Source organism: Eublepharis macularius, chromosome 1 (genome assembly GCF_028583425.1).
Source record: "Eublepharis macularius isolate TG4126 chromosome 1, MPM_Emac_v1.0, whole genome shotgun sequence".
Classification (NCBI taxonomy): Eukaryota; Metazoa; Chordata; class Lepidosauria; order Squamata; family Eublepharidae; genus Eublepharis; species Eublepharis macularius.
In genome coordinates this window covers 252,211,272-252,237,346 of record NC_072790.1, presented here as the reverse complement: position 1 = coordinate 252,237,346, position 26,075 = coordinate 252,211,272, and the positions used below count along the sequence as shown (strand labels likewise).

The following is a 26,075-nucleotide window of genomic DNA, read 5'->3' as shown; positions in this document are numbered from 1 at the left end:
AAAATGCAAGCAACTTTCTGACGTTTATAGCTAGAAAGCTATGCTTGAAGGGGTGGGGCAATGCCTACTGACATCGCCGAAGCCAGAGAGAGGACTGAATGTTGCTTCCGTTGGCTGGGAGGGGAGGGAAAGAACACCGCTGCCCGACATCACTTCACGCCCTCCACCCTAACGAGAAGAAAATTAATTAGGCCGGCAAATTTGTTTTTAAAATGCAGAACAACCTGTGCCCAGTAAAGGACCCCGTGCTCATTTGTCCAGTTTAAATAACATGTGTAAGTTGTGGGTGTCATATTGTAGAATTTGGGCTGCCTAGACAGAGTTTCTTGCACAGCCGTGAGAATCCAGGATCTTGGAACCTGAACTGCAAAAGTATTCCTGTCCTGTCCAGACTTCTGCTGAGCTGACTGAAGTTTTCCTGTCCCCTCAAATGCTTGGCTTTCTCCCCCCCCCATCTCTCCCCTCCTGCTCTCCATGCCAGGCAGGCACAACCTCCCCGACGCCTGCCAGATGCTGCCTCTCCCCCCCATCCTGCCCTCCTTCAAACCCACTTTTTCTGCGAATCCATTGCAACAGTTATTGTTGTCACTCTGTGCAAACAGCAGTTCTCAGAATACAACAGGACAAATCCGGGCCCTGGAGAGTCGACAGCGTCAAATTTGGCCCAAAGGACATGGAAAAAGGGAGGTGGCCATAAATCAGGAGAAGGGTGTGTGTGTGAAATCTACACTTCCAGTTGCACATTCCACGGTTTGCTTTTGCAAGTTCTTTATCCCCCTTCGTTACTGAAACAAAGGCTCGGTTTAAAAGGGACGCTGGCAAGCCAAAAGTGGCTTGCTCACATGGCAGCTTGTTCACGTGGATTGGCTACTGATGCAAAGCGGCTAAACAGGATAAGTCACTCCTTTGCACAGGTGACTGACGGCCTGCTGCACAGGAGTCACTGGGCAAGTGCAAAGTCCACAGGGGAGTTCTTTGGCGTTGGCAGCATCACCTTTAAGCCAGGCCTAAGCGTGAGGGACTGGAATGAACGCAGATTCTTCCCCCATCAATCGTGGCCTTCGTCTAGGTTTGCCAACCTTCAGGACACGGTCTGGTGTTCTCTCTGAATTAAAGGTGATCTCCAGACAACAACCACCCAAATCTCCAGGCATTTCCCAACTTGGAGTTGGCAACCCTCCTTCTGCCTCCCTCCCCATACTTTTTGCCGCTGGTATGTTAAATTCAGAACAGGGTTATGCAGGACTCTTAATTCTGCACTGGCAAAACTGTATAAACCATAAATAAATACATTCCTGTGGCCGCTTTGGGAAGGAGAGGGAAGGCAGAAGTCGTCCGCTTGGTTTTCCCCGTTCTCCCCTAGTCTTCGCCTGCTCTCTTGCAAAGGTGACCCTGCGCTCCCCAACGTTCCGTGGCCTCTTTTCCCATTTTCTGCAGGCCGGGTTGCTGTGCCGGCGTCGGCCAAGCCTCAAGTTACAAAACCTCCAATGACTTCCCCGACGAGATGCTAGGGTTCATCAAGTCCTTCCCTCTGCTGGATGAGGCCGTCCCCTCGGTAATGGAGCGACCGTGGTTCTCCAAGACTTCCAGCAGGTAAAGCGCTGCCAGGCAAGGGTGGCATCCTGTTACGCAGGTCTGCCAATGCTCTGCTCTGAGCCTCTGGCTTTACCGCAGCCTCCTACCTGCCTTAGGAGTCCAGCCTTGGCCTTCGTTCCACATTGTTAAAATTGGCTTCTTCTTTCCTGAGAGATGAAATCAAAAGCCTGTTTTGTGGCGCCCTGAGCGTTCCTCTTTCTAGCGCAGACTTTTGTTGAATCTCTCCTTCTTGGCAACCAAACTTCAGCTCCGGCAAGGCCAAGAGGTTGTTGTAGGAATGCCAACCAGGGTTAGGCCTGCATTTCTCCCAGAATTAGAACTGATCTTGTGGCTACGGAGCATGCATGATGACTAGAGTTGCCAACCTCCAGGTAGCACCTAGAGATCTCCTGGAATTACAAATGATCTCATGACGACAGAGATCAGTTCCCCTGGAGAAAATGGCCGCTCTGGAGGGTGGGCTCTATGGCATTACACCCCACTGAGGTCCCCTGCCAAATGCCACTGTCCCCACACTTTACCCACAAATCTCCAAGAATTTCTCAACCTGGAGTTGCCAAGCCTAGGTGACATGCTGACGTCACTTCCAGGCACAAGGGAAGTGACATCAGCACATTACTGGTGGCATCATTACATCACCAGAAAGCCCCCCCATGACCTGGTAAGTCACCCCCTCCGGTTGTCAGGGGGAACCTGGAAACCCTTTCCGAGACCCTCTGTGTACAAAGCTCAACTTCCGAGCTTCGCTCACAGCCCTTTCCTTGTCGCTCGGCAGGTACAAGCTGACCCAGCTGGCTGTAGACACAGCCGCCGGCCCTTTCCAGAATTACACAGTCCTTTTCCTGGGCTCGGAAGACGGGACACTATTGAAGGTTCTGGCCGGAACCCACGAGAACTCGACAGTGGAGACCCGGCTGCTGGAGGAGATCTCGGTCTACAATCCCGCCCGGTGAGTTGGGGGGGGCAGCGTGAGAGTTGGGGGTGAGTGCGACACAAATGCAGAACGAAACCTACGAGGGGTGTGAGAGAGGGCAGTTGAGGGGGAGGTGGGGAGGTGCTGAATTCGAACCTCATCTGTTTCCAATTCCATCTTGGATGTCAGGCAAAAATCTCCCCTCCTTAACAAAGGCTTAAAAATCTGCCAGCAGAGGGTGAAGGCGGGATGTACGAAACCGCCTGCGTTTGAGAGGCCGCTGGGCCCTTTCACTCCGGACTTTCTTTCTGGGTTGACATCAGTTCTCCAGGATCTGCAGGTCGTTCCCAGGTCCACAACCCTGAGATTCTTTTAAATGGGAGATGGCAACTCGATTTGTTCTGCTTGCCAAGTTACGGCCCCTTCCAGAGCCTTGCCGAACCTGCAGTCGGGAGAGAGGGGCTTTCTTTATTTTTGTATTCCTGGCATTGGCTCGGTGCCCACTCCATCACTTTGGGGGAAGAGATTTGCCGCCACATCAAGGCATTTTGCCGCTTGAGACAAAGCACAAAATATTGCCTCCTCACCTGTCCTCCCCGCCATATTAGGGCATCCCCTGCCAAAGTCGATAATCCCCCTTACCGCCTCCCTCTAAAAGGACGAGAGCGAGCCCCCCCGTGCTCTTTAGGGCTTCCCAAACTCTGGCAAGATCTTCTTTCCTTGCGCGACTCCAGCCTTCACGTTGGTTGCCCTAGCAACCGTGCCTCTTATCCTGTTCACTTAGGCAACCCAAATGGCAACAGAACACTTGTGAAAGGAAAGAGTCTTGCAAAAATTCAGGAAGCTCTATAGGGCACGCACGACTGTTTCTAAAGAAGAAGTGGGGGTGAGAAGGCAAAGAGGAATATCTATTCTGGTCACGGCTCAAGCATGGGTAGAAATTGTCCCTAGGCCTGAATAGTAAAGGGTCCAGTAGCACCGTTAAGCCTAACCAACTTATTTGTAGCATAAGCTTTCGAAAACCACAGCTCTCTTCGTCAGATGCATCTGATGAAGAGAGCTGTGGTTCTCGAAAGCTTATGCTACAAATAAATTGGTTAGGCTTAACGGTGCTACTGGACTTTTTACTATTTTGCAACTACAGACTAACACGGCTAACTCCTCTGGATCTCTCTCCCTAGGCTTAGAGAACCAAGGACTACGAACTCATTAGCATGATAGTGTTGCCAACCTCCAGGTGGAGGCTGGAGTTTTCCCAAAATTACAACTGATCTCCAGACCACAGAGATCAGTTTCCCTGGAGAAAAAGGGCAGCTTTTTCACAGGATTCCAAGAAAAATGGAAAGTATTTTTGATTAGGTAGCTGAAAACTCAGAATAATTAAGAACAGCTATTATTAAATATGATGCTAGCGGGAAAAATAGTTAAATAGAAGCAGAAAATTAGGAATATATATGGGAAGGTTCTAGATATGATTTCATTATGGGTTTTTTATATAGACTGTAGATGTGTGTAGCTTAATACATGATCTGGATTATTATTGAAGTAAAGATATGATTTGAATGATTGGATGATGTAGTTATATATTTGCATTTATTATCTGAAATAAATGAAACTTTTTTAAAAAATGAGAAAAAGGCAGCTTTGGAGGGTGGGCTCTATCACATCAGATCTCTGTTGAGTTTCCTCTCTTCCCCAAAATCTGCCCTCCTCTGGCTCCCCCCCCCAAATCTCCAGGAATTTCCCAAGCTGGAGTTGGCAACCCTTTATGTGGCGGGAGAAATGAGATTAGGTCACATTTGAAGGTGTTTATGCATGCTGATTGCCCTATATCTATGAAAAACAGAAAAGAGTCCAGTAGCACCGTTAAAACTAACCAACTTTATAGTAGCATAATCTTTCGAGAACCACAGCTCTCTTTGTCAGATGCATCTGATGAAGAGAGCTGTGGTTCTCGAAAGCTTATGCTACAGTAAAGTCAGTTAGTCTTAAAGGTGCTACTGGGCTTTTTTCTATTTTGCTACTACAGACTAACACGGCTAACTCCTCCGGATCTATATCTATTACTACATGCACTTGTATGGGTACGGCAGCTCAGAGGCAGAGAATCTGCTTGGCATTACAGCAGGAGGTCCTGGTTTATTCCTTGGCATCTCCAGTGAAAGGGGCCAGATATTGGTTGGCATGAAAGAACTCTGTACCTGAGATTCTCGAGAGCCGCTGCCACTCAGAGGAGACAAGACTGATCTTGGTAAACCCAGGCTCTGGATAAAGGCAGCTTCCTTTAGAGGGGTGGCTCATGAGAGAGTTGCCAGAGCCAGCAAGAAGCAGGGTTCGGCCAGAGATTTGTGGGCAACAAACTCTGCCAGTTTATTGGCTCTCAAGGGCAACTGGTTGACCGCCATGTAAAACAGTGCCGGATTAGACGGACCACTGGTCTGACTCGGCAGGGCTCCTCTTTTGTTCTTGTTAGGGCTGCCAATTCTGGGTGAGGAAATTACTGGAGATTTGGGGGTGGGGCCTGGGAAGGATGTGGTTTGGGGAGGGAAGGGGCATCAGCAGGGTATAATGCCACAGAGTCCCCCCTCCAAAGCAGCCATTTTCTCCAGGGGAACTGCTCTCTGTGGCCTGGAGTTCAGTTGTCATTCTGGGATATATTCATTTATTTTATTTATGTCATTTATAGTCCGCCTTTCTCACTGAAACTCAAGGCGGATTACACAATGTGAGATTCAGTCAGTATCAAGGACATTTCATAAACAATGCCATAGGGTAAATAAACACAAGTTTACAAAGACAGAGCATTAGCAATAGATCCAAAAGAGTTAGGCTGTGTTAGTCGTAGTTGCAAAAGAGTAGAGTCCAGTAGCACCTTTAAGACTAACCAACTTTATTGTAGCCTAAGAGAGCTGACGAAGAGAGCTGTGGTTCTCGAAAGCTTAGGCTACAATAAAGTTGGTTAGTCTTAAAGGTACTACTGGACTCTTTACTATATAGCATGAATATGAATCCAATACAGAGTTGAAGAAATGCTGAAACAGAACATCAGCAATTCTAGGACTGACATTAGAGATGGGCACGAATCAAATTACGACGACCCAAAAAAATGTACAAACCGGGCCAGTTTGTGGTTCGCGAACCAGTGGTTCGTGGAAGCTCGTTTCCATGAACTTCCATGAACTGGTCTACTGGTTCGTTTGAGTCGTAAAGGGGCAGTTTAAATTGCCATTTCCCCAGGGAAATGGTCATATAAACTTTTCCTGCGGCTAGCAAGCGGTAGGTCCCTTTAAACTATCAGCTGGCAGGCGGCAGGGGGGGTCCCTTGCAGCCACTTGCAAGGCAGGAAAGGGCCCTTTAAACTGTCAAATGCCTCTTTCCCTGCTGCTGCTAAGCAGCCGGAAAGGGGCATTTAAACCCCACAAACCACAAACCAGTTCGTAAACTTGCCCCAGTTCGTGGTTCTTGATTCGTGAAAATCCATGAACCACGAACCTCATAGTTTGTTTTTTTGTGTGGTTCGTGCCCATTTCTAACTGACATTAGACAACATGAAGCACGAATTGTATATTTTAGTGTTGTTGTGACCCACACTGAGCCTGCTTGTGAGGAAGGCGGGATATAAGTCCAATAAATGATACGAAATGAAATGAAAGCCCCATCTGGAGGTTGGCAACCCTTTCTTATGGCCAGTGCAGGCTCTTCCCTGGAACAGCGGTCTGCCTGAGCAGTCGGTATACCCTCATCTAATTAAATGAGATCAACAAATTAATGTTCAGAGAGCGCTCATAGCCCTCTGGGTTTTTTGCATATTGTCAAGAACTGTGGCCAAAGCCAAACAAACTTTCAGCCTGCACTCGTCAAAGACCGCAGGTGTTCTGCTCTGGAGCAAGAACAATTGAGCCAAGAAGCTATTTCATCTATGGGAAGTAAACATGCAAGAAACTCGAGCTGGAGGAGATTATTCTGTTTTTTCAGGCACGAGGAGAAGTAGGATACCAATACTTTAATGAATGCATAAATAGAGTGATTTTGCAATGGAAAGAACTAGGGAAAAAAGCATCCATCCATTGGCATAAAGACAAACGGAAACATCAGCTGAGTAATACCTTTAGACCAACCAGATATTGCAAAATAGTCGGCAAGCTTGGTACAGTTATTCAGCAGGCTAGACATTAAACCAAATAGCAGAAGGGGTGCGTGTTGAGGTCATGGTAGAAAAGGCCCAGTGTGAGCTGTGGTGTCATTCCTGAAACATAGAAAATATAAATTCAGAATTAAAATAGCCCCTTTTCTTCCAGGACAGCGGGTGGGAAGAGAGGTGGTCTGCCACCCCCTCAAAATTTCTGCCAGATGTGCCTGCCTTAGTTCGCCTCATGATAGAGCGGGCCGATCAGGTTTCCCGAGTGTTGGCGCAGAAGGAATGAACATGCGTGTCACAGACAGCTACGCCACCGATTACATTCAGCATTTTTCTGTGCTTCTGCAGACCTGTGCACCCGTGTGGCCTTGCCTGCCCTACGGTTGCCCGCCACAGGCTGGAAAATTCCTGGAGATTTGGGGGTGGAGCCTGGAGAAGGCGGGGTTTGGGGAGCGGAGGAATATCAGCATATCAACAACATCCAAAATGGAAAAGAGTCCAGTAGCACCTTTAAGACTAACCAACTTTACTGTAACATAGACTTTCGAGAATCACAGCTCTCTTCGTCAGATGTGCATCTGACGAAGAGAGCTGTGGCTCTCGAAAGCTTATGCTACAATAAAGTTGGTTAGTCTTAAAGGTGCTACTGGACTCTTTTCCATTTTGCTACTACAGACTAACACGGCTGACTCCTCTGGATCGATCAACATCTAAAGCCACCGTTTTCTTATTCCCCTTCAATAGTAGATCTATATTACTGTCATTATATAATCAATCAACTTAACTCATATATGTCTTCAAGTCAACATATTCAGTTTGGTACATTATACAAATCTTACCAGAAAGAAAATATTATTAGTTAATCAGTCCTTATAGTTAACCCTTATGGTTAATTATTTTCTATCAATATTCTATTTGTTAATCTATATATATCAATCTATTAACCTAACTGCTTAGAGATTCACGTTTATCTCTTCTCCCCCCCGGTAAAGTCACCCCCCTCTACATTTTATTATACTTCAGTAGTTCTCAAACTGCCACAGTTCTCCTCCCACCTCCCATTTCTTCTCCAAATATTGTTTCAGCTTCTCCCAGTCTGTGTTAAACTGTCCTGAGTCCAGATTTCTCAGTTTTCTTGTCATCTTATCCATTTCTGCCATATACAGCAATTTGTAAATCCAATCTTCAATAGTTGGCACTTCTTGTACTTTCCATTTTTGCGCGTACAAAAGTCTAGCTGCTGCCGTCATGTAAAATATCAACGTCCTATGATGAGCTGGAATTCCCTCCATTCCCAAGTTTAGTAGCAGGAGTTCTGGGTTCTTATTTACTTGAAATTGCAAAATTTCACTCATTTCTCTTATTATTTCCCCCCAGTACTGCCTAGCTACCTCACACGACCACCACATATGATAGAGGGAGCCCTCATGCTTCCTGCATTTCCAGCATTTATTAGAAGTGTTCAAATTCCCTAGCGCAATCTTCTTTGGTGTCATGTACCAACGATAAATACTAATGTAATTAAATATAACTAAAACAGAAAGAAGAAGATAGAATGTAACACATAGAGTATAAGTCAAATTGTTTGATTTATATGAATGTATGATTTATATGGTTTATGATCTATAGAAAAATTTGAAATCTGAATTATGAAAAATGGGATAAATTGTTTGTCCAATATGGAAATAAGGACTCATAGTTAGGGTACAGAGTTTTAAAAATAGTTAAAGAAGTATTGCTTAGAATAGAGGGAGAATATACATTTGTTAGATAGAGGACTTTAAAAGGAGTAAGGGAAAAGGGACAAAGGGTTGGAAAACTGTTGGAAGTCAACAAAAAGGGGGGGAAAGGGAGGGGGTTAGAAATTGGAAAATGGGAGAATTGATTGTAATGTGAAAATAATTGATCCTAACCCAATAAAATTTTTTCAAAAAAAAAAACAAAGCCACCGTTTTCTCCAGGGGAACAGATCTCTGCAGTCTGGAGATCCGTTGTAATTCCGAGAGATCTTCAGCCGCCATTAGGAGGTTGTCGCCCCAACTGCAAGGCTGCCTCTACCTTGCACCCCTGCCCTCTCCGCTGGCTGTTCACTTCCTCCACCTCCCAGCCAAAACACAAACTGGTTCATTCTTAGGTGCTCCGTTGCAGGAATCTGTAACAGCAGGCAAGAGGTGCTGCCACCCCTCTCTTCGTAGGGACCCTTCAGACAGGGTTTTAGGTGGCTGGTCGTGTTGGTCTGCAGTAGAACAGCAGGATTTGAGTCCAGCGGCACCTTATGGACCAACAAGATTTTCAGGGTATAATCTTTGAAAAGTCAGAGATCCCTTCTTCAGTTATCTGGACTCAAAAACTGCTCTTCTCATAGGGCTGCTTCTCAAGAGGTCCTTGAGGGGGAACAAGGAGGGGGCCGGCCACAAGGGCTCGGCTCGCTCCCAGCGGGGCCTGGCATAGCCTGCTAGGGACTGCACCACGGTTGGACCCAAGCCAAGCTGTGGCACCCTTGCCACGGAGGCTGGGATTGAGCTCGGTCAGCGGAAGGAGTGACAAATGCCTTAATCAATTCCTGACCTCTTTATTAGAGGGTTAAGGACTGCAGAATTTTCTCAGCAGTTCTCACCAACGCCATCGAGGAGAGAAAAATTAAAGCAAAACACAGTCAATTGAACGGGTAATAGGGTCAACTAGATCTTCTGGGACTGGGCAGACACATATTATCACACCAGCAAGAATATTGTTGTTTGGTATTCCGTTGACTTTCCAAGTACTTTTAACTCTGGATATTTTTTCCATTGTTCTTTGGTGTCATTTCCTGTTATCGTTGCTTTTTTTTTTTTGCCGTGTAGATCTGAATCACGGCAAGTAGGGTTTTGATTTCTGAGGTTTTAATGGTTTGTTAATTTTAATGATCTTATGCTTTAAAAAAATTGGTTTGTGTTTTACATTGTGACCTGCCGGGGGTGGGGGCTCTCTGGCAATTCTAAATAAATAAATCCACCGCTCTACAAACCTAATTCCACCTGTTGTGGCTTCCTCCCAAGGAACTCTTGAGTGTTTTCATGCTAAGAGATTGAACTGTCTCTTGGGCTTCCCTGTTCCTTAGCATGCTTTGCATGGGACCGATTCTGTAGAACGGTTCCACAAACTGACATCAGAGAAAGGCCAAACCAGTGTTACTATTTCTAGTGTTGATTTGTCAGGGGCGGGGTCGGGGTGTTTGCCTTTAAAATGCAAACAATAGAGCAGGGACTTGTCAGTTACTGTATTTGATATTGAAGGGTTAAATCCCCCCTTTCTTTTCCGTGCACAGCCCTGGGGCAAACTGAGGCCACCTAAGCTTTTAGCATGCATTTCGCAGAAGGACCTTGCCTCCTCTGTATGAGCCCAGGGCAAATCAAAGCAGAGGGCCCGGGCTTAACAGGGGTGCTCTTGGAAGCGCAGAACAAGCTGATTTGATTTTCTCTGCCCCACCTCCAGGTGTAACGTCAAAAAGGAAGATCGTCGGATTTTGGGATTGGAGCTGGACAAAGCCAACCACGCGCTCTATGTGGCCTTCTCCAGCTGCGTGGCACGAGTGCCGCTCAGCCGCTGCGCCACCTACGGAGCCTGCCGGAGGTGAGTGAAGCAACGCATGGGAAGATCATCTGTCTCTTGAGAAATCCAGTTCAGGAATCTATGAAGAAAAGAGGGCCGTAGGCCACTCTTCTAGAGTGGTTTAAAACACAAAGTCTACTTGCAAGCTGCTGTAGCATAGTGGTTAAGTGGTCGGGCTGCAACTCAGCATTCTGCTGGTTCGACTCCTACTCCTTCCATGAGTTCAGCAGGTGGCCGTGAGTCAGCCCCTCCTCTCAGCCCAGATCCCCAGCTGTATTGTGAAGATAATAATAACAATGATTTTGTTCACTGTTCCGAGTAGGGCACTCATCTGACTAGAAGAGTGGTATAGAGAGAGCAGCAGTAGCATAGTGAATAAGTGGTTGGGTTGCAAATCAGCACACTGCTGGTTCGACTTCAACTCCTGCCATGAGCTCAGAAGGTGGCCTTGGGTCAGCCCCTCCTCTTAGCCCAGCTCCTCAGCTGTATTGTGGGGCAGAAAATATACTGACTTGGTTCACCTCTCTGAGTGGGGCACTAATCTATCTTGAAGAGCGATATGTAAGCACACAGTTGTTGTTATTAGTATTAGTATTCAAAATATGTCGAACACGGCACTTGATGGGAAAGGAAATTTTGTTCCAAGAAAATGTGAATTCTCCAGTGTCCACATTTGCTGGATTATCCTAGTTTTGCTTGCAAGAGTCAATGGATTTTCCAGGTAATCTGAGAGCATTGAAATCCTGCACCAAGAACCACGCAGGCCCGGCTACGGGCTTTGGGCATTTGAGCTGTGAAGAACGAACTGGTCCACTGATTGTGTCTCATGAGGGCAGGGAGTGTGCACATGCAAGCAGTGTGTATTTTTATGCGCTGGGGGATTAAGGGCGAGAGCGGTCGCCAAGTTTTCTAACATAGGCTTTACACATGTCCTACAATTAGGACCTTAAAAGGGGCTGGTGCGTACAAGCGCCAATCAGCTGTTAGCTTCTCTTTCACCCCATCTGACCTGTCCCCCCATCCTACTACGAACAGGTGTTGAACACCACCGTCTGGCTGTTTCCAGGAAATGCCACATAGTCCACAACCCTCCCCCCCTCAGCTTTCCGTTTCCTTTAACGGACAATTAAACTGCTGTCTCCTGCCCCCCAAGGCCTTTTGCTAATCCCACCGTGACACGGGCTCGAATTCTGCTTGTGCAGGCTGCGGGAAACAGGCAGAGGAGATGGCAACGCGTTGAGACCCAGGGTCTTAGCTTGAATGAATGTCTGGATTTATTCCCAGAGGTTTGGGCTGCGGGGTGGGGAGAGCAGGGTATTTTAGCTTGAGTAAAATGAGGATTTCTGGGGCGATTTCCAAACGTCATGGGGCAGGTTTGTGCGTTTTCCCCATTGCTGGTGCAGCTGCTGAAACAGCACAGAGGAAACGGGGTTTCCACATGGCAGGTTTCTCACAGTTTTCCTGCCTTGGTCCCTTAGCAGTGGACCAAGCCACCCCCCCCCCCAGGCCACTGGGGCTTTTTCAATTCCATTTTTGGAAAAAAAATAGACAGTTGAATATTTTATTAATACAAAGTTATAACAAGAAGGTGTAACCTGCTCCCTGAATTCTCAGCTTTCTTTTTTTAAGAAAGTAAGTCTGTAGCCCCTTCCACTGCGGAGAGATGCCTTTCCCCTTATATCTCTGCAACAAAAGGAGCTAACTTATTAAAATAAAAGCTTGTAGTTCAGAGAGCCTGTTTATGCCTATTGTTTTAATGTCATATCAATATGTTATTCAATTGCTGGTTGTTGTTTTTTTAAAGGCCTATGTCGGAGGGGGGGAGGGGGGGTCAGATGGCTGCCACAGTGACAACGTGAGGGAAAATAGCTGCCATGCAGGTGGGGAAACATGAGCTCCCCAATCCAAACAGTAGCCGTCCAAGTCTTCCCCCAAATTTTGCAGCAAAGAAGGTTTGAGGAAGATCATTGTGAGTGGTGGAGGTTGATCTCTTTTCTCCACACTGATAATTGCGCTTATGTACCACTCTTCCGGTGCGCCACTCAGCGCAGTGAACAAAGTCAGTGTTACTATTATCCTCTCAAAATAGCTGAGGGGCTGGGAGGAGAGGCTTGTGCAAGGCCACCTGCTGAGCTCATGGCAGTGGAGGGATTCGAACCAGCAGAGTGCTCATTAGCAGTCCAGCTACTTAACCTTTATGCTACAGCAGCAAAGAAAGAGCATGGCAAAACTACCCTGGCCTAGTGGTTAGCTAGCATCTGGAAGACCCAGGTTCGAATCCCCCACTCTGCCACCGTGGAAGCTTGTTGAGTAACTTTGGACCAGTCACACACACTCTGCCTAGCCTACCTTATAGGGCTATTGTGAGGATTAAATTGAGAAGGGAAGAATTTCGGGAGCCACTTTGGGTCTCCGTTGGGGAGAAAGGTGGAGTATAAATGACTTTGGGGAAAGGAAGACGCTCAGTAGGATGTGATGCCATAGAGCCAGGAGAATTGATCTCTGGAGACGAGTCGTAATTCAGGGAGAACTCCAGGCTCCACCTGGAGGCTGGCAACTCTGTTCCCAACAGCGCTGAAAACAGGCTCGAGAACCCGAACGAAGGTGGCACGTGTCTTGCTTCCTGCTTCAGGCCCGTGAATTTCAAGTGAACTCTTCTGACTGGCAGGCAGGCGATGTAGGCGAGGTCTCAGGAGTTCTGCCTGTTTCCTGAGATGTCCGGTCTGGCCTGGCTGGGTTGCCAGCCTCCAGGTGGTGGCTGGAGAGATCTCTTGGAATTACAACTGATCTCCGGGTCCTAGAGATCAATTTCCCTGGAGAAAATCCAGAGGAGTTAGCCGTGTTAGTCTGTAGTAGCAAAATCAAAAAGAGACCAGTAGCACCTTTAAGACTAACCAATTTTATTGTAGCAGAAGCTTTCGAGAATCACAGTTCTCTTCATCAGATGCATGGAACAGAAACTGGAGAAAATGGCTGCTTTGGAGGGTGGACTCTATGGTATTCTACTCTGAAGAGGTCCCTCCCTTCCGCAAACCCTGCTCTCTCTAGGATTTACCCCCAAAATCTCCAGGAATTTTCCAAACTGGGGCTCGCAACCCTACCTTGCCCACTTCAGGAGGCAAATGATGCCCCGTGCTCCACCCGTCTCTGTTTTCCTGGGTCTTCTCCTTGTTTCTGTCCTTTAGGAGGGGCTTTGTTAAAAGTTGGTGTGGATCAGCGTGCCTCCCTTTAACTGAAAGAACAAGCACTCTCTTAGTTTAGTTTAGTTTAGTTTAGTTTAGTTTAGTTTAGTTTAGTTTAGTTTAGTTTAGTTTAGTTTAGTTTAGTTTAGTTTAGTTTAGTTTAGTTTAGTTTAGTTTAGTTTAGTCGGTGTTTAACCCACCCTCCCCACAAGTGGGCTCAGGACAGGGTACAACAGTCATAAAATACAATTACATAGCAGATTCTACAATAAAATCCAGCAATTAAAATCATATCTATACAAAAACCTGATATAGTTGGCTACACATTCCTGCCCCCAGCATACAGAGAGGAGACAGACAGACGCACGAGCTGTACTCGAATACCGGAGACCGGTGGGAGGCTCAATGCTGGTCCTGATGCTGGCCTCAGCCGTAGGCCTGGTGGAACATCTCTGTCTTGCAGGCCCGCCGAAATGATACAAGATCCTGGCAGGCCCGAGTGTCCTCAGACAGAGAGTTCCACCAGTTTGGGGCCAGGACTGAAAAGGCCCTGGCCCTGGTCAAGGCCAAACGAGCCTCCCTAGGGCTAGGGATCACCAGTAAGTTCTTACCCGCTGAACGAAGCGCTCTCTGGGGCACATACAGGGAGAGACGTTCCCACAGGTATGCTGGTCCCAATCCGTTTAGGGCTTTAAAGGTTAAAACCAACACCTTGAAACGGATCCGGAATTCCACGGGGAGCCAGTGAAGCTGCGGTAGGGTTGGTGTAATGTGTGTCCTGTATGGAACACGCATCAACACCCATCTTGGCTTTTCAATGGGTAGAGGGCAGAATAAAGGGATGCCGAACGGGTGGGCCCTACAGCCATTTGCCAGGCAGTGAGACTATGGAGATTGTAAGCATGCCCGTCTTTTCATCTGTGAAACTGGGTGGGTGGGTCGCCTGATGGGATGCTCCCCCCTGAAATCCACATAGTCTGAACGAGGACGAGAGCCGATCTCAGCACGAACCCCTTTTTGTCCCCAAACACAAGCTGCTTCCCTGTCCCTTGCAGGCGCTGCCTGGCTTCCCGCGACCCCTATTGCGTCTGGCTGCGCACCGGAGCTTGTGTCCCTTTCAGCAACGAAATCAGGTGAGCTGGAACCCCTGGGAATGCGAAGGTTGTCCTTCCGTCTGCTTTCCATTTCCCCGCACAAATCCCACCAGGACCACCCTCGTCCCCTAGAAAGCAAAAGCCCCAACTGGTTGTAAAGCATCAACATTCCTAAATTCTCACAAGAGCTAGAAATGTTGCTGCTGTAAAAAAACAAATAAGCGTTAGGCCGTCTGTGGAGCTTAGCTATTGTGGCAAGAGAGAGGGGTGTCTTTCCCCCCCTGGGGCATCAATCCTTCCCTCCCATTTTTTGCCATCTCATCCTCCCCGCTAGACAGCAAACAGCCGCATGCCCTTTGCTGCCTGAAGCGGAGACTTCCCCCTGACAGCCCGCCGCCACCACGCAATCCATCACTCTCCGCGTTCTCTTGAGCCACCCGGCAGGGGCAGGGAGAGAATTCGGCGGCTCTTCCTGGGCCCAACGTTAGATATTTCTTTAACGTCTCTTGTTTCTTGGGCACCAGCCAACTGATTAATTAGCAAGGGTTTAATCAAGCTGGCAAGCTGGTTTTAATGAGCTTTCTTCTTCCCTGCCCCTTTCCCTGATTTCTCTGCAGAAGTGGATTTGAACATGACGTTGAAAATGCGGCTAAGTACGTGGGGAACTGCCAAGGTGAGTGGCGGCGGGAGAGAGCCCACCCCCACCCCCGTTTGCAGCTGCTCTGACCAGGAAGCCGGTTTTTTGCCCTTTCGCAAGGTGAACGGAGGTGGCGCGCTGTCCCCATTCTGCAATAAAACTCTTCTTTCTGAGCCGAACAAAGGCAGATCTGTGCTGCCCTTTCCTGCCCACCCCCCCCACACCGGCTGCTAACTGACAAGTGTGTGAAGAGCTGCTGTGGAGGAAGCATTACACTTTGTCTGCAAGCTGAGGAGTGGGACGAAGACGATGCGGGGAAGACGGGATGTCGTTTCGTTTTTCTGCCAGGGAGGTTAGGCAGGGGTTGATTGAATTCCCATCCGGTCCCAGTTCCTGCGGCGAGGCCAGACGGTCGGTTGTCTCCAAGCCTCTTCGGTGTGCTTTCTCCATCACAATAATAACGATAACGACTCATTCCCCCTCCTCTGCCTTTACTACTTACCTTGTGTCATGAAGTTCCACATTTCCCAACCCGCCAATGAGGCTGCGGTGTGTGGCCAGGAGATCTGGACCATTGCAATGTCACAAGACTAGTTGGAACTGTTACCGCACAGTGGAAAAGGAGGCACCAGTTGCTGGGTTTGGTAGCAGACACACGTTCAGAGCAGTTCTGCCGATAGATGTGAAGGAAATCATATTAGTCCATGACAGAGAAATGCCACAGTCAGAGCGGAAATCTGTGTAGGGAATGTTTTCAAGGAGCTCAGAGCGGTGTGCATGGCCCTCCCCTCTTCCTTTTTACTTCACAGCAACCCTGCAAGGCAGGCTAGGCCAAAATAAAATGTCTGGCCCCTGGTTAATCTCATGGCTGTGTGTATTCTCCAAAGTCCTCTAGGGATCTCTTACTACGAGTCTCTCTACACAAGACATCTGTCACATGAAGAACACATGTGGGAAGATACAATGTTAGCCAGGAAGGGTAATTTAAAAAGACAGGGCCAGTGGCAGGGCAAAGGCTTTGCTATACACTGGAGCTGAGTGAAGGGGCTGTGAAAGGCCAGAAGGGAAATTTCAGCCCATGATAACCTCTCCAGGTCCAAGCCCGGCTCTGGAAGGCAGCTCCAGCCCATTTCCATTCCTCACTGCCCTCTGGTTGTCATCCCACACAGCTTTAGACTGGAGAGGTGAAACTGACAGAGCCTTCTGGGAGGCAAAGATGAAATTAACAAGCCATCTGAGGAGTGATCTCCGTGGGCTCTGTCTTTTTAAACTACGCTTCCTGGCTAACGTTGCATCTCCCTACCCTTGATGAACATGCGTTGAGGCGTCTTGTGTAGAGTGAGACTGAGTCCATTTTCCGATCTGAACAGGAGCGCTGGCTAGAATGACTATGTCCATATTACCAAGTATCCTGGGACAACTCCTTGATTAATTTCCCTCTCCGATCCGTTCCCACGTGAACTGAATGAGTTAAAAAGAGTCCCTTGATGTGTTCAGTTTAAAGAGCCCCTGAATAACCAGGAGTAAGGAAACGGTGTTAGCAAATAGCACAGGAGTGGTCATAAGAACATACAATGGCCCCTGTTGAATCAGACCAGCAGCCCTTCTAATCTAGATCCTCTCTCACTGTGGAGGGCCAACAACAGGGCATAGAGGAGAAGGACTTCCCCTGCAGTTGCCTCGTGGCACTAGGATACAGAGGTTGACTGCCTCTGATTGTGGAGGCTCTCTCTGGTCACCAAGGTAGTAGCCTTATGTAGACCCTGAATCTGCAAATACCTTTTTAAAGCCATCTATGTTTATGGCCACCATTACATCCTCTGGCAGTGAATTCCATATTTTAATCAGTCGTTTTGTAAAGAAGTATTTCCTTTAGGCTGTCCATCCTCAAGGAAAATGGGTTAACGTGTTTCCCCGCCTGAGGATGTTTCCAGTCAGTTCTTCAGGGTACCTGGATCCTTCAAGGCTCATAGGATCAGGGAGTCAAATGAAGCCGCTGTGGATTTGGGGTTCCCAGTTCTTCATAAAGGTGCTTCTCTTGTCGCTCCCTTGACTTTGTAACCTTGTCCGTGGGATCCCTCCTGACGCTGGCCAAAGAAATTCCCACTGCCTAATGGCTTCCCCCCCTTCCCTGCTGCACCCAAATTCTGCTGCCAAGTGTTGGCTCCTGGCTCCCCCTCCGCTTGGTCCAATTGACTTCCCACCCTTTGTTTCTCCGCCTTTCCTCCTTAGATGTGGTAACGGCAACTGGGGACCACGACGGCACCAGTGACTCTGCGTATGGTCAGTACCATCTACTTCTTTCCCTCCATCCTTCTCAAGGCCTTCCTTCCCAACCCGCCTCCCTCCACCATCCCGCTTTGGATCGAGACGTGCCTCCTTTTCTGCTCTACAAGGGCAGCAGAAGTCAGCTTTGAACAGCCCTCAGATTCCTGCTCGAATGTCAGAGTCTCGAGCGCTTTCTCAACGGCTGCCATGTTGGCTCAACCCATTATGGGAGTTTGTATTGGGCTCTAACATGGAGGTGCAATGATGGAGCGGCCTGATTAGATTCTCTGTATTGGGGTGCCATGTTGGCTTTGGGGGGGGGTACGAATTGGAGGATCCTATCGAGTTCTAGTAGTTAATCCTGAATGCTACTGGGTACTGGATAGGTCTCTTATGTAATGTGGGTTGCGGATAAATAGTGCAAGGCCTTGCGTGTTACCATGGTAACTGGCCCACTGTTGTTCAGGCCTCCCGGTCCAAACATTGCCACCAACCAAGAATAGACCTATCAAGATTGGTTCAGTCCACAAAAGTTCACCAGTTTAAGTGAGAGAAAAAAATTCCTGGAATGCCAAAGGGAACGTGAAACGGAGATCTCTGCCTCCACGTTGGAGGTAGAGGAATGGTGTCGCTCTTCAGGTTTCCCACAGATTCCATATCAAAACTAACGGCATCTTGAAGGACAACTAACCGCTACCATCACCTCTTTTTCACACCATTTCCCCTTTCATCTCACCATCACCCCTGACTCACCAACTTTTGTAAGGGGATGGAGAACACCCACCCGCACCCCAAAGTGAGATTCTGTAACAATGGCTACATGTGCCCTTCACATCCCTTCCTGTTTTTTAAGAGAGGGGGGACTTCACGAATCAAAATCTCTCTCTCTCGCCCTCAAGGCCAACCTTGGCCCAGACAGAAAAGGACAAAAGACAAGCACAAGCCATTTGCCATCGGCCACTGATACGACATTTCACATGTTAAATAGGGCATAAGGATGTAGAAACAGGGATATATGTTTGAACGGCTAGCCCTTCTTCAGAAACCAGGGCCTCTGGCAAAGCACTGAGGAGGTGACTTTCTTGATCTGGACTAGGACTTCTATTTATTTTTATTTATTTAACTTAATTTATACCCGCCTTTTTCTCTAAGGGGATCCAAAGCGACTTACTTCATTGTCCTCTCCTCCGCTTTATCCTTACAACAACCCTGTGAGGTAGGATAGGCAGAGGTCCAGACAAGACAAGTTGACGTCCCCAATTCTACCCCCAGGGATGCGCTGCCGTTTTGTAGTAGTGCATTCCCACTCGAGAATATTAATAATAACAACATTTGATTTCTATACCACCCTTCAGGACAACTTAATGCTCACTCAGAGCGGTTTATGAAGTGTGTTGTTATTGTCCTCACAACAATCACCCTGTGAGGTGGGTGGGGCTGAGAGAGCTCTGAGAGAGCTGTGACTGACCCAAAGTCACTGCTGGCTTCAAGCAGAGGAGTGGGGAATCAAACCTGGCTCTCCAGATTACAGTCCTGCCGCTCTTAACCATTACACCAAGCTGGCATGGGAGACCTGATTCTGGTTGGGAGCACAAGGGAAGGAGGCAGGGCTCCTACCTCTCTCCCATGATTTTTTTCTGACCTGAAATGGCACCAGGAGGGAGGATGGGCAAATAATGTCCCTCTGGCACATTTCTGAGTTGGAAAAACAGCATGGAGGGGAGGCAAGAGGCCCTGCCCCTTCTGCGCTGAGGTGGTCCTAACTCCAATCAGGTGCTCATGATGCTCTTAAAAGGAGGTCCCCAGCGGGGATTCATTGCTGCCTCCCAGGACTCAGGGACTCCGTCTCTTCTAGTTCGGCCCTGAGAAGGTGTGATTGGCCCGGGGTCACCCAGCAAGCTTTCACGGAGAGAGTGGGTTCAAACCCGAGCCTTCCAGATGCTAGTCTGATACAACGCTTCAACCACTCCACTGCCTAATACACCACAACAGACACCACAACACACAACTCAACGCACAACACTGCCTAATACACCACAACACACCTCCTTTTCTGTTCCAGTGGATAGAAGAACCCCCCCCCCAAGTCCTGAGCCACCCCCACCTCCTTCTCCAGTTACAGATGGAAAAGCATGACTGGGCTGGGGGTGGGGGGTGGGGGGTCAGCACGCATGCAATCAGCCGCCTGCAGGAGGCCTGGTTTGTCTGCCCCCCCTCCAAAAAAAAAGAAACGCAGAGCCAATCAGATGTGGGGAAAGAAATTAAAACCAAGGCGACTCCATTAATTACCCAGCAGGGGAGGATCTGTGAGTTAATGGAAGAGAAGGCGGTGGGTGGAGAGAGGCTGCCACGTCCTGTTAGCAACTCCTGATTCACAGTTTTGGAGCCTGAATGTCTTTGGGGGCCAAAGGAGGCCAAGTTGCCTGGCCGGGTGATCCAGACACCGCCTGAGCCCCCCAGCGGCCTGGTGCCAGTCTTGCCCCCTCAAATGCCCCCAGGATCTCGCTTTGCTCTCTTAGGCCTCCTGCGTAAAGCGGTGGGGTCAGCTGTGGGTGAAAGGGGGCCAGGCAGCTGGAGCGCCAGGCCTCCCCCTACTTCCTGGCCCCTCGCCTTGCAAACCTTGGCAGCGAGTCCTGCCGCTTCCTGCTCCCGCTGTAGAGCTGAGAAAGGGGAGACCGCTCGGAAGCGTCTGGGATTCATTAGGGGACTGAGCTGGCCGAGCCAAGGCGCTCTGAGGGCCGGCTGACACGCAAGCAACCTGAGCCCAGCCTGGTTGCCGCAAGGGGTGCGGGCGATGCCACCGGCCCGGCATGGGTCTTGCTCGCTCTGCCGGGGCATATGGAACACGGCTGGTCTTTCCTTCGCATTTCCCTTTTAGAGAATGTCACTTGGCGGGCGTGTGAGTGTCAGTCCCGGATCTGGGGTCCTCGGCGTCTACCTTAGATCGCAAAGGGCCCATTTCTCATAATGCCGTTGGGTTTTTGTTGCACCTCTGCAAACTGACACGGCAAAGATGCTCTCCCGTAGAGGTTCACACTCACACAGTGTCTCCTTTACACTGGGAGGCCGCTCCGGCCCAGCAGCTAGACGGCACAGTGACTGCTTTGCATGCGTGGCCCCCCTCGTTTAAGAGCAACACTGTGCCAATGCAAAATCCCATAGAGGAGGGGAGGGCTGGTGGCAGCACACCCTGCAGCAGGGTTGCCAACCTCCAGGTGGCGGGGGGGGGCAAAACTGATCTTCAGACAACTGGCATAATTTGCCCTGGAGAAAACAGCTGCTTTGGAGGGCAGAGCCTGTGGTTTTATACCCTGCTGACATCCTTCGCCTCCCTGGGCACTGCCCTTAGATCTCCAGGAGAGGCAACTCTGCCCTGCAGGAGGGGTCCTGCTGCCAATGCCCCCTGCACATTCACGTGCCAGTGCCCCACCGCCCATGCTCCCTGCTGCACACACTGACGGGGGCCATCAGGGTTAGGGCTGCAAGCAGCTGGGAGCCGGGGTGCTGGGTGGGCGGGTGAACAGGCAAGGGAAGGGCACAAAAGTTTGTGATGGGCATGCAGCTGGGTGGGAGGGAAGGAGGGCAGCAGCAGGGGGGCTGGGGGTGGGCAGAGAATGGGAGGGGGACCTGGGAACTCTCTCTGCCCAAGGTCCCCCAAGACTTGAAACAGACCTCAACTTTATTGCCACTGAAATCAGGCCCCAGTAGGGTCCACTGAAGGGAAAACGGGTGATGTTACTAGAAGGGATTCTTTGTGTCAAGAATCTCAGAGCGGAAGTACAAGTGACAAAAGGCACAGGTTGGACACTTGCCAGCTTCCCTCAAGTTTTGATGGGAAATGTAGGCAGCTTGGCGGAATGTTGGACAAGTGACAATTGGAAAGTCCATTGGACAGCAGCCGGAGAGCCAAGCTGCAAGACCAGGACGCCTACATTTCCCATCCAAACTTGAGGGAAGCTGACTAGTGTCCAACCTGTGCCTTTTGCCACTTGTAGTTCCGCTCTCAGTCTTCCCTCTGGCCTCCTGTTGGGTCATCCACTGGGGAGCCCTGAATGGTGGGCTTGACCCACTGCCTTGGCATTCTTGTGCCCAATTTCTATGTATTCTCAAGAAACCGCTGGCAGTGGGGGGCTTTGCTCTGCTATTCTCTGCTGCCCCTCTCACCAGTGAGGCTGGACCTCTGATTGTTGTCCTCACCCCACTCCCCCAAGCAGCCACATCTGTTCCCCCTCCCAATTTTCTGCTGATGTTGTGTTTGTCACCGGCAACGCAGGCGAGATGCAGACGGCCACCACTGCCGCCGTGTCCCTCTCGGAGGCACTCACGGGGTCTCCCTCTGCTAGCATGGCTCTTGATGCCCACCCGGCCCCGGGCGCTGGGGACCCACGCTCCACCCTCCACGTGGCTGTGAGCACTCAGGGTAAGAAGGGCTGGGCGGCTGGTCTGACACGCACCCGTGTGTACAGCACCCACAAAATAACAGCCTGTGCTGGAATCACTAACCCGGCATGGGAAGTGGGGTTTGAGATGCTAACGGTTGACCTGGCATGTGGATGCATGGACCGGTAGAGATAGCAGCCCCCCCCCCTTCTCTCTCCACTGCGTGTTCTTGGGAGGGGGGCCGGCCGTGGGTGGCTTCTGCCTTGAGCAGGACGCTGTAGGCACCTTTTCTGTGCATGGCGGGCGAGATACGTGCGTCTCTCGAAGATGTGGTTGTGTGGGAGGCAGGTGCGTGTGTGTGCGTGTGTGCGTGTGTGAGTTGCACCAAGCGAGGACTTTGTGTCTATATTTAAAATTAGAAAATGTGTGTGTGGAGGGAGATGTATACATTTCGGATGAGAGATGGGCGGGGGGGACAGAGGACGGTTGTCGTCAGGACGATGAGGGTAGCACAGCAGCCAAGAGCTTTGCATATTAAACAGGGAGCAAAAAGACAGGGAAGGAAGCATTTACTCCAGACGGGCAGAATCGGCCCCAGGTCTCACCTCAGCAGTCTGTACATTTGCCCTGCATTCATTCCGCGTTCTAGGCTGCCGGGGGGGGGGGGGGGCTTCGGCTAGGCCTTCTCTTTTCCCACCGGGGAACTGGGATTTAAAAAGTGGCCCATTTTGAAGCCTCGCTGTGAGGGTGGACGCCATCCCCTCCAGAGCCTGAGGAGGGCTGGAAAGAAAAACGAAAGCAAGAAGGTGGGAGAAACCGGCAGAGAAAGTGCTCTTAGGAGTAGAGTGGGTCAGGAGGGTTGGGCGTCATGCACATTATTCAGGCACTTGTGTGCACACAGCAAGCCGTAGGAAGCGGCTGCGATGGGAGCTCGCCTGGCATGAGCGGGAAATAGCGCTCAGATGGCAGCCAGTGTCTCTCTGCGGGCCGTGGAAGGAGCAGGCCTAGACCCTGCTGGCCACCTCCAGCATCCTGCCCGGAAATGCTGCTGCCCCATTGGACGCTGAGCCCGGCTGAAGTGGAGCTGGTGAATCTGCTGGCAGAGGAACAGCTGTTTGCCCTCTCCTACAGAAATAAGGCGCAACAGCAAATGCACCAGAGTGCATATTTGCAGAGGCGGTCCGTGGCCCAGGCCCTGAATTGACCCAAAGGGATTTGGGTCTCTGCCTGGCTTCCCATTTTCAACATCCGTGCCCTGGCCCTAAAATCATCTTCCTGTCCAGCCCTCCTAGGCTCCTAGGCTCCCCCCGGGAGCAAAGAAACCCCACAGACCTCTTGTTCCTCTGGTGCATCTCTACTGGTTTGAAAGATCACCCATTAACTTCTCCCACCACCATGTGGACTAAAAAATCTCTTTGTTACAAATGACCTTTGAACTTGGGACAACACAAAACTGTGCAAGCAGCTTTCTAACACGCACCCCTCGCCAGTGTTCTGTCTCTGAGCTGAAAGGGGTTTTTCTAAAAAGAACGCATACACCATCACCACTGGTCTAAATAGCTTTGGTAGGTTTGGGTTCTGTTGCTAAAACCTGCAAAACCTGTTTGAACAGAGGCAACAAGGGGGTTGTTAAAAGAATACCATGTCTTGGGGAGCCAAGCCTTTTACCTTCTTTTAACACTCCAAAGTGATTGTGTGTCTCCAACTTCCATACACTGATTTGATGCCTGGATGTTTAAAAAACTTGCACCTGGGAACGTCGAAGGGGGTGGTCCGCCTGATACCCCCCTGCATCCCCCCTTGTTGAAATCTGTCTACAAACTCTACACAAAGGTACAACACGTAGCCATGCGCTGCAGCCCACAGAACCTCAAAGCATGTAGAAATGACCTTGCAAAGAATTGGGGTGTATGTGTGTGTCTTATATATTAAATAAGGCAAAAAGCACGTCTGCAATGCAGTCTTCAACAGAGTTTCCCCCCTTCCGGTCCGTTGATGTCCGCGGACTTACAAGTTATAACTCTGCTTAAGATTACACAATGTAACCTCAAATGTGCACGCGCTCTCAAACAACAAAAACCCAAACCCCTTTTAGGGAGAGTTGCAGTAGGACTTTTCTGATACCCTTGCCTCTTCTGTCCGGCAAAAGCTACCTCTCCACGTTCGTGGGTCTTTCCCGTGGCCCCGTAGCTTCGCATCTTTTCACCCCAGAAACAAAACTCAGGACCCTCCACAGGCCAATCGGGCGCCACTGAGCCACATTTCAGCCCGTTCTAGCACAGCATCGCCCACTCTGCTCTTCAGGGTCTCGGGCACAAGAAAGGCTTTCTCCTCACCTGCCCCCGAGACCCTCTAACTGAAGAACTCAAGGGGCCGTGGCAGAGCCCTGGAAGCAGTTCAGGCATGGAACTTCTGATAGCCGCGGACTTTCATTTCAGCGCTAAAATATGAGTCACCCTTCCCTTGCTTTTGGATAGTTCCTCCTAAGCTGTGTACAACTGCTGTAGGCTCAGAGGAACTCTCTCCCCGTCTTTCTTAATGTGCCCTGATCCTAAGGAGGTAGGCCCAGAGCAGCAACTCATGCAGGAGGTACAACAGGCAATCTTCTCTGGCGAAAAGCGATTCTGCCACATCTTTCCGCATCTGATATGACGGGAACGTGGCAAAATCACCCTCCCGCTTGCTCCCTCAAAGGAGGCTGACTGGAGAGAGGCCGGCCCTGAAATGGTTCACACAGAGATGCGGCGGGCAGCCTCCATGGGCTTACGAGATCTTTTAATCATCTGCATTTGTAGTATCTTAAAGACCAGCCAGATTTCCAAGGCAAGAGCTTTCGAGAGAGTCAAAGCTCCCGGATCCTGCTCTTTGGCTGCAGACCCACAGGGCTGCCCCCCTGAAACGGCATTTGTTGCGGTGCACAAGTTTCTGAGCTGCTGCTGAGAGTGATAGCAAGAGATGCGGGCGGAGGTGGAGCCTGGGAAAAGCATTACAAGGAACCCCTTTTCTTTTGGTTTGTAAATGACAATCGCACAGCTGTGGGGCCTGTATGCTGAATTTAGAGAAGAGCGAAGGAGAGAGAGAGAGAAGGGTGGGGGGAAGAGGATCCGAAGGGAGGAAGGGAATTGAAAGTCCTGCTGAGTACCTTGAGGTCAGCCTGAAGAAGTGATTTATTTTGCTCAGACAGACTTCCTGTTTCCTCAGCCAGGCCTGGAAAGATGGGGAGAGAGGGGGGGGGCTCAAGAACTGGTGGCCATCCTTCTGTCCTTTCCTTCTCCAACTGCCTGGTTGAAAAAAAAAATCCCTGTCCCTTTAGCAGACAGTGGTGAGATGTTATTTACCAGCTGTTATTCGCGTCCATGCCATGCAAAGCTTCAGCCATCTATTTCCACGCATTAACAGTGCAATCCTAAAAAGAAAAAAGAGTCCAGTAGCACCTTTAAGACTAACCAATTTTATTGTAGCATAAGCTACAATAAAATTGGTTAGTCTTAAAGGTGCTACTGGACTGATGGTTGTTGTGGGTTTTCCGGGCTGTATTGCCGTGGTCTTGGCATTGTAGTTCCTGATGTTTCGCCAGCAGCTGTGGCTGGCATCTTCAGAGGTGACACTGTGACACTGAGAGATCTCTGTCTTTTGGTGCTACACCTCTGAAGATGCCAGCCACAGCTGCTGGCGAAACGTCAGGAACTACAATGCCAAGACCACGGCAATACAGCCCGGAAAACCCACAACAACCATCGTTCTCCGGCCATGAAAGCCTTCGACAGTGCTACTGGACTCTTTTTGATTTTGCTACTACAGACTAACACGGCTAACTCCTCTGGATCTATGATCCTAAAAAGAGTTACTCCAGTCTAAACTCTAGCAACGGACATGGCTTTATTTTTGAAAGCTTTTTATTTTATCAATAAGTTTAAAATCCCAATTAGAAGGGAAGAGAAAAAAGAAAAAAAAGAAAAAAGAAAAGAGAGAGAGAGAGAGAGAAAAGAAGAGAACAAAAATTAAAGAAAAAGAGCAAAGAAAAATAATACATATTTCCATTTTCCATTTTTCTCTACAACACCTATCATATCTTTGCAAATGCTATACTTGTAATTTTGCTACCTCCAAAATTCAATGGACATTGCTTTAGAGAAGACACCTTATAATTTTTACATTAAAGGCCCAGCGGGTCATTTCTCTGTTAAAGCTCCGTTACTCCACATAGATGAGAAAAAGCAAGAGAAAAAGAGAATCCAACCTCCTTTGGTGCAGGCAATCTTCTCCCCCAACCCCC

The 26,075-nt window shown here is 49.3% G+C and overlaps 1 protein-coding gene across 1 annotated transcript in view; it reads left to right on the top strand.

Annotated features, from left to right (window-relative positions):
• Positions 1-26,075, top strand: part of SEMA6C (semaphorin 6C) — a 55,753-nt gene that overhangs the window by 19,553 nt on the left and 10,125 nt on the right. Inside the window, exons 11-16 of the mRNA XM_054998429.1 lie at positions 1,438-1,593; positions 2,372-2,545; positions 10,122-10,259; positions 14,476-14,553; positions 15,132-15,187; positions 17,384-17,434. Coding sequence (XP_054854404.1) covers positions 1,438-1,593; positions 2,372-2,545; positions 10,122-10,259; positions 14,476-14,553; positions 15,132-15,187; positions 17,384-17,434 — 653 coding nt within the window. The remainder of the gene's footprint in view (positions 1-1,437; positions 1,594-2,371; positions 2,546-10,121; positions 10,260-14,475; positions 14,554-15,131; positions 15,188-17,383; positions 17,435-26,075) is intronic.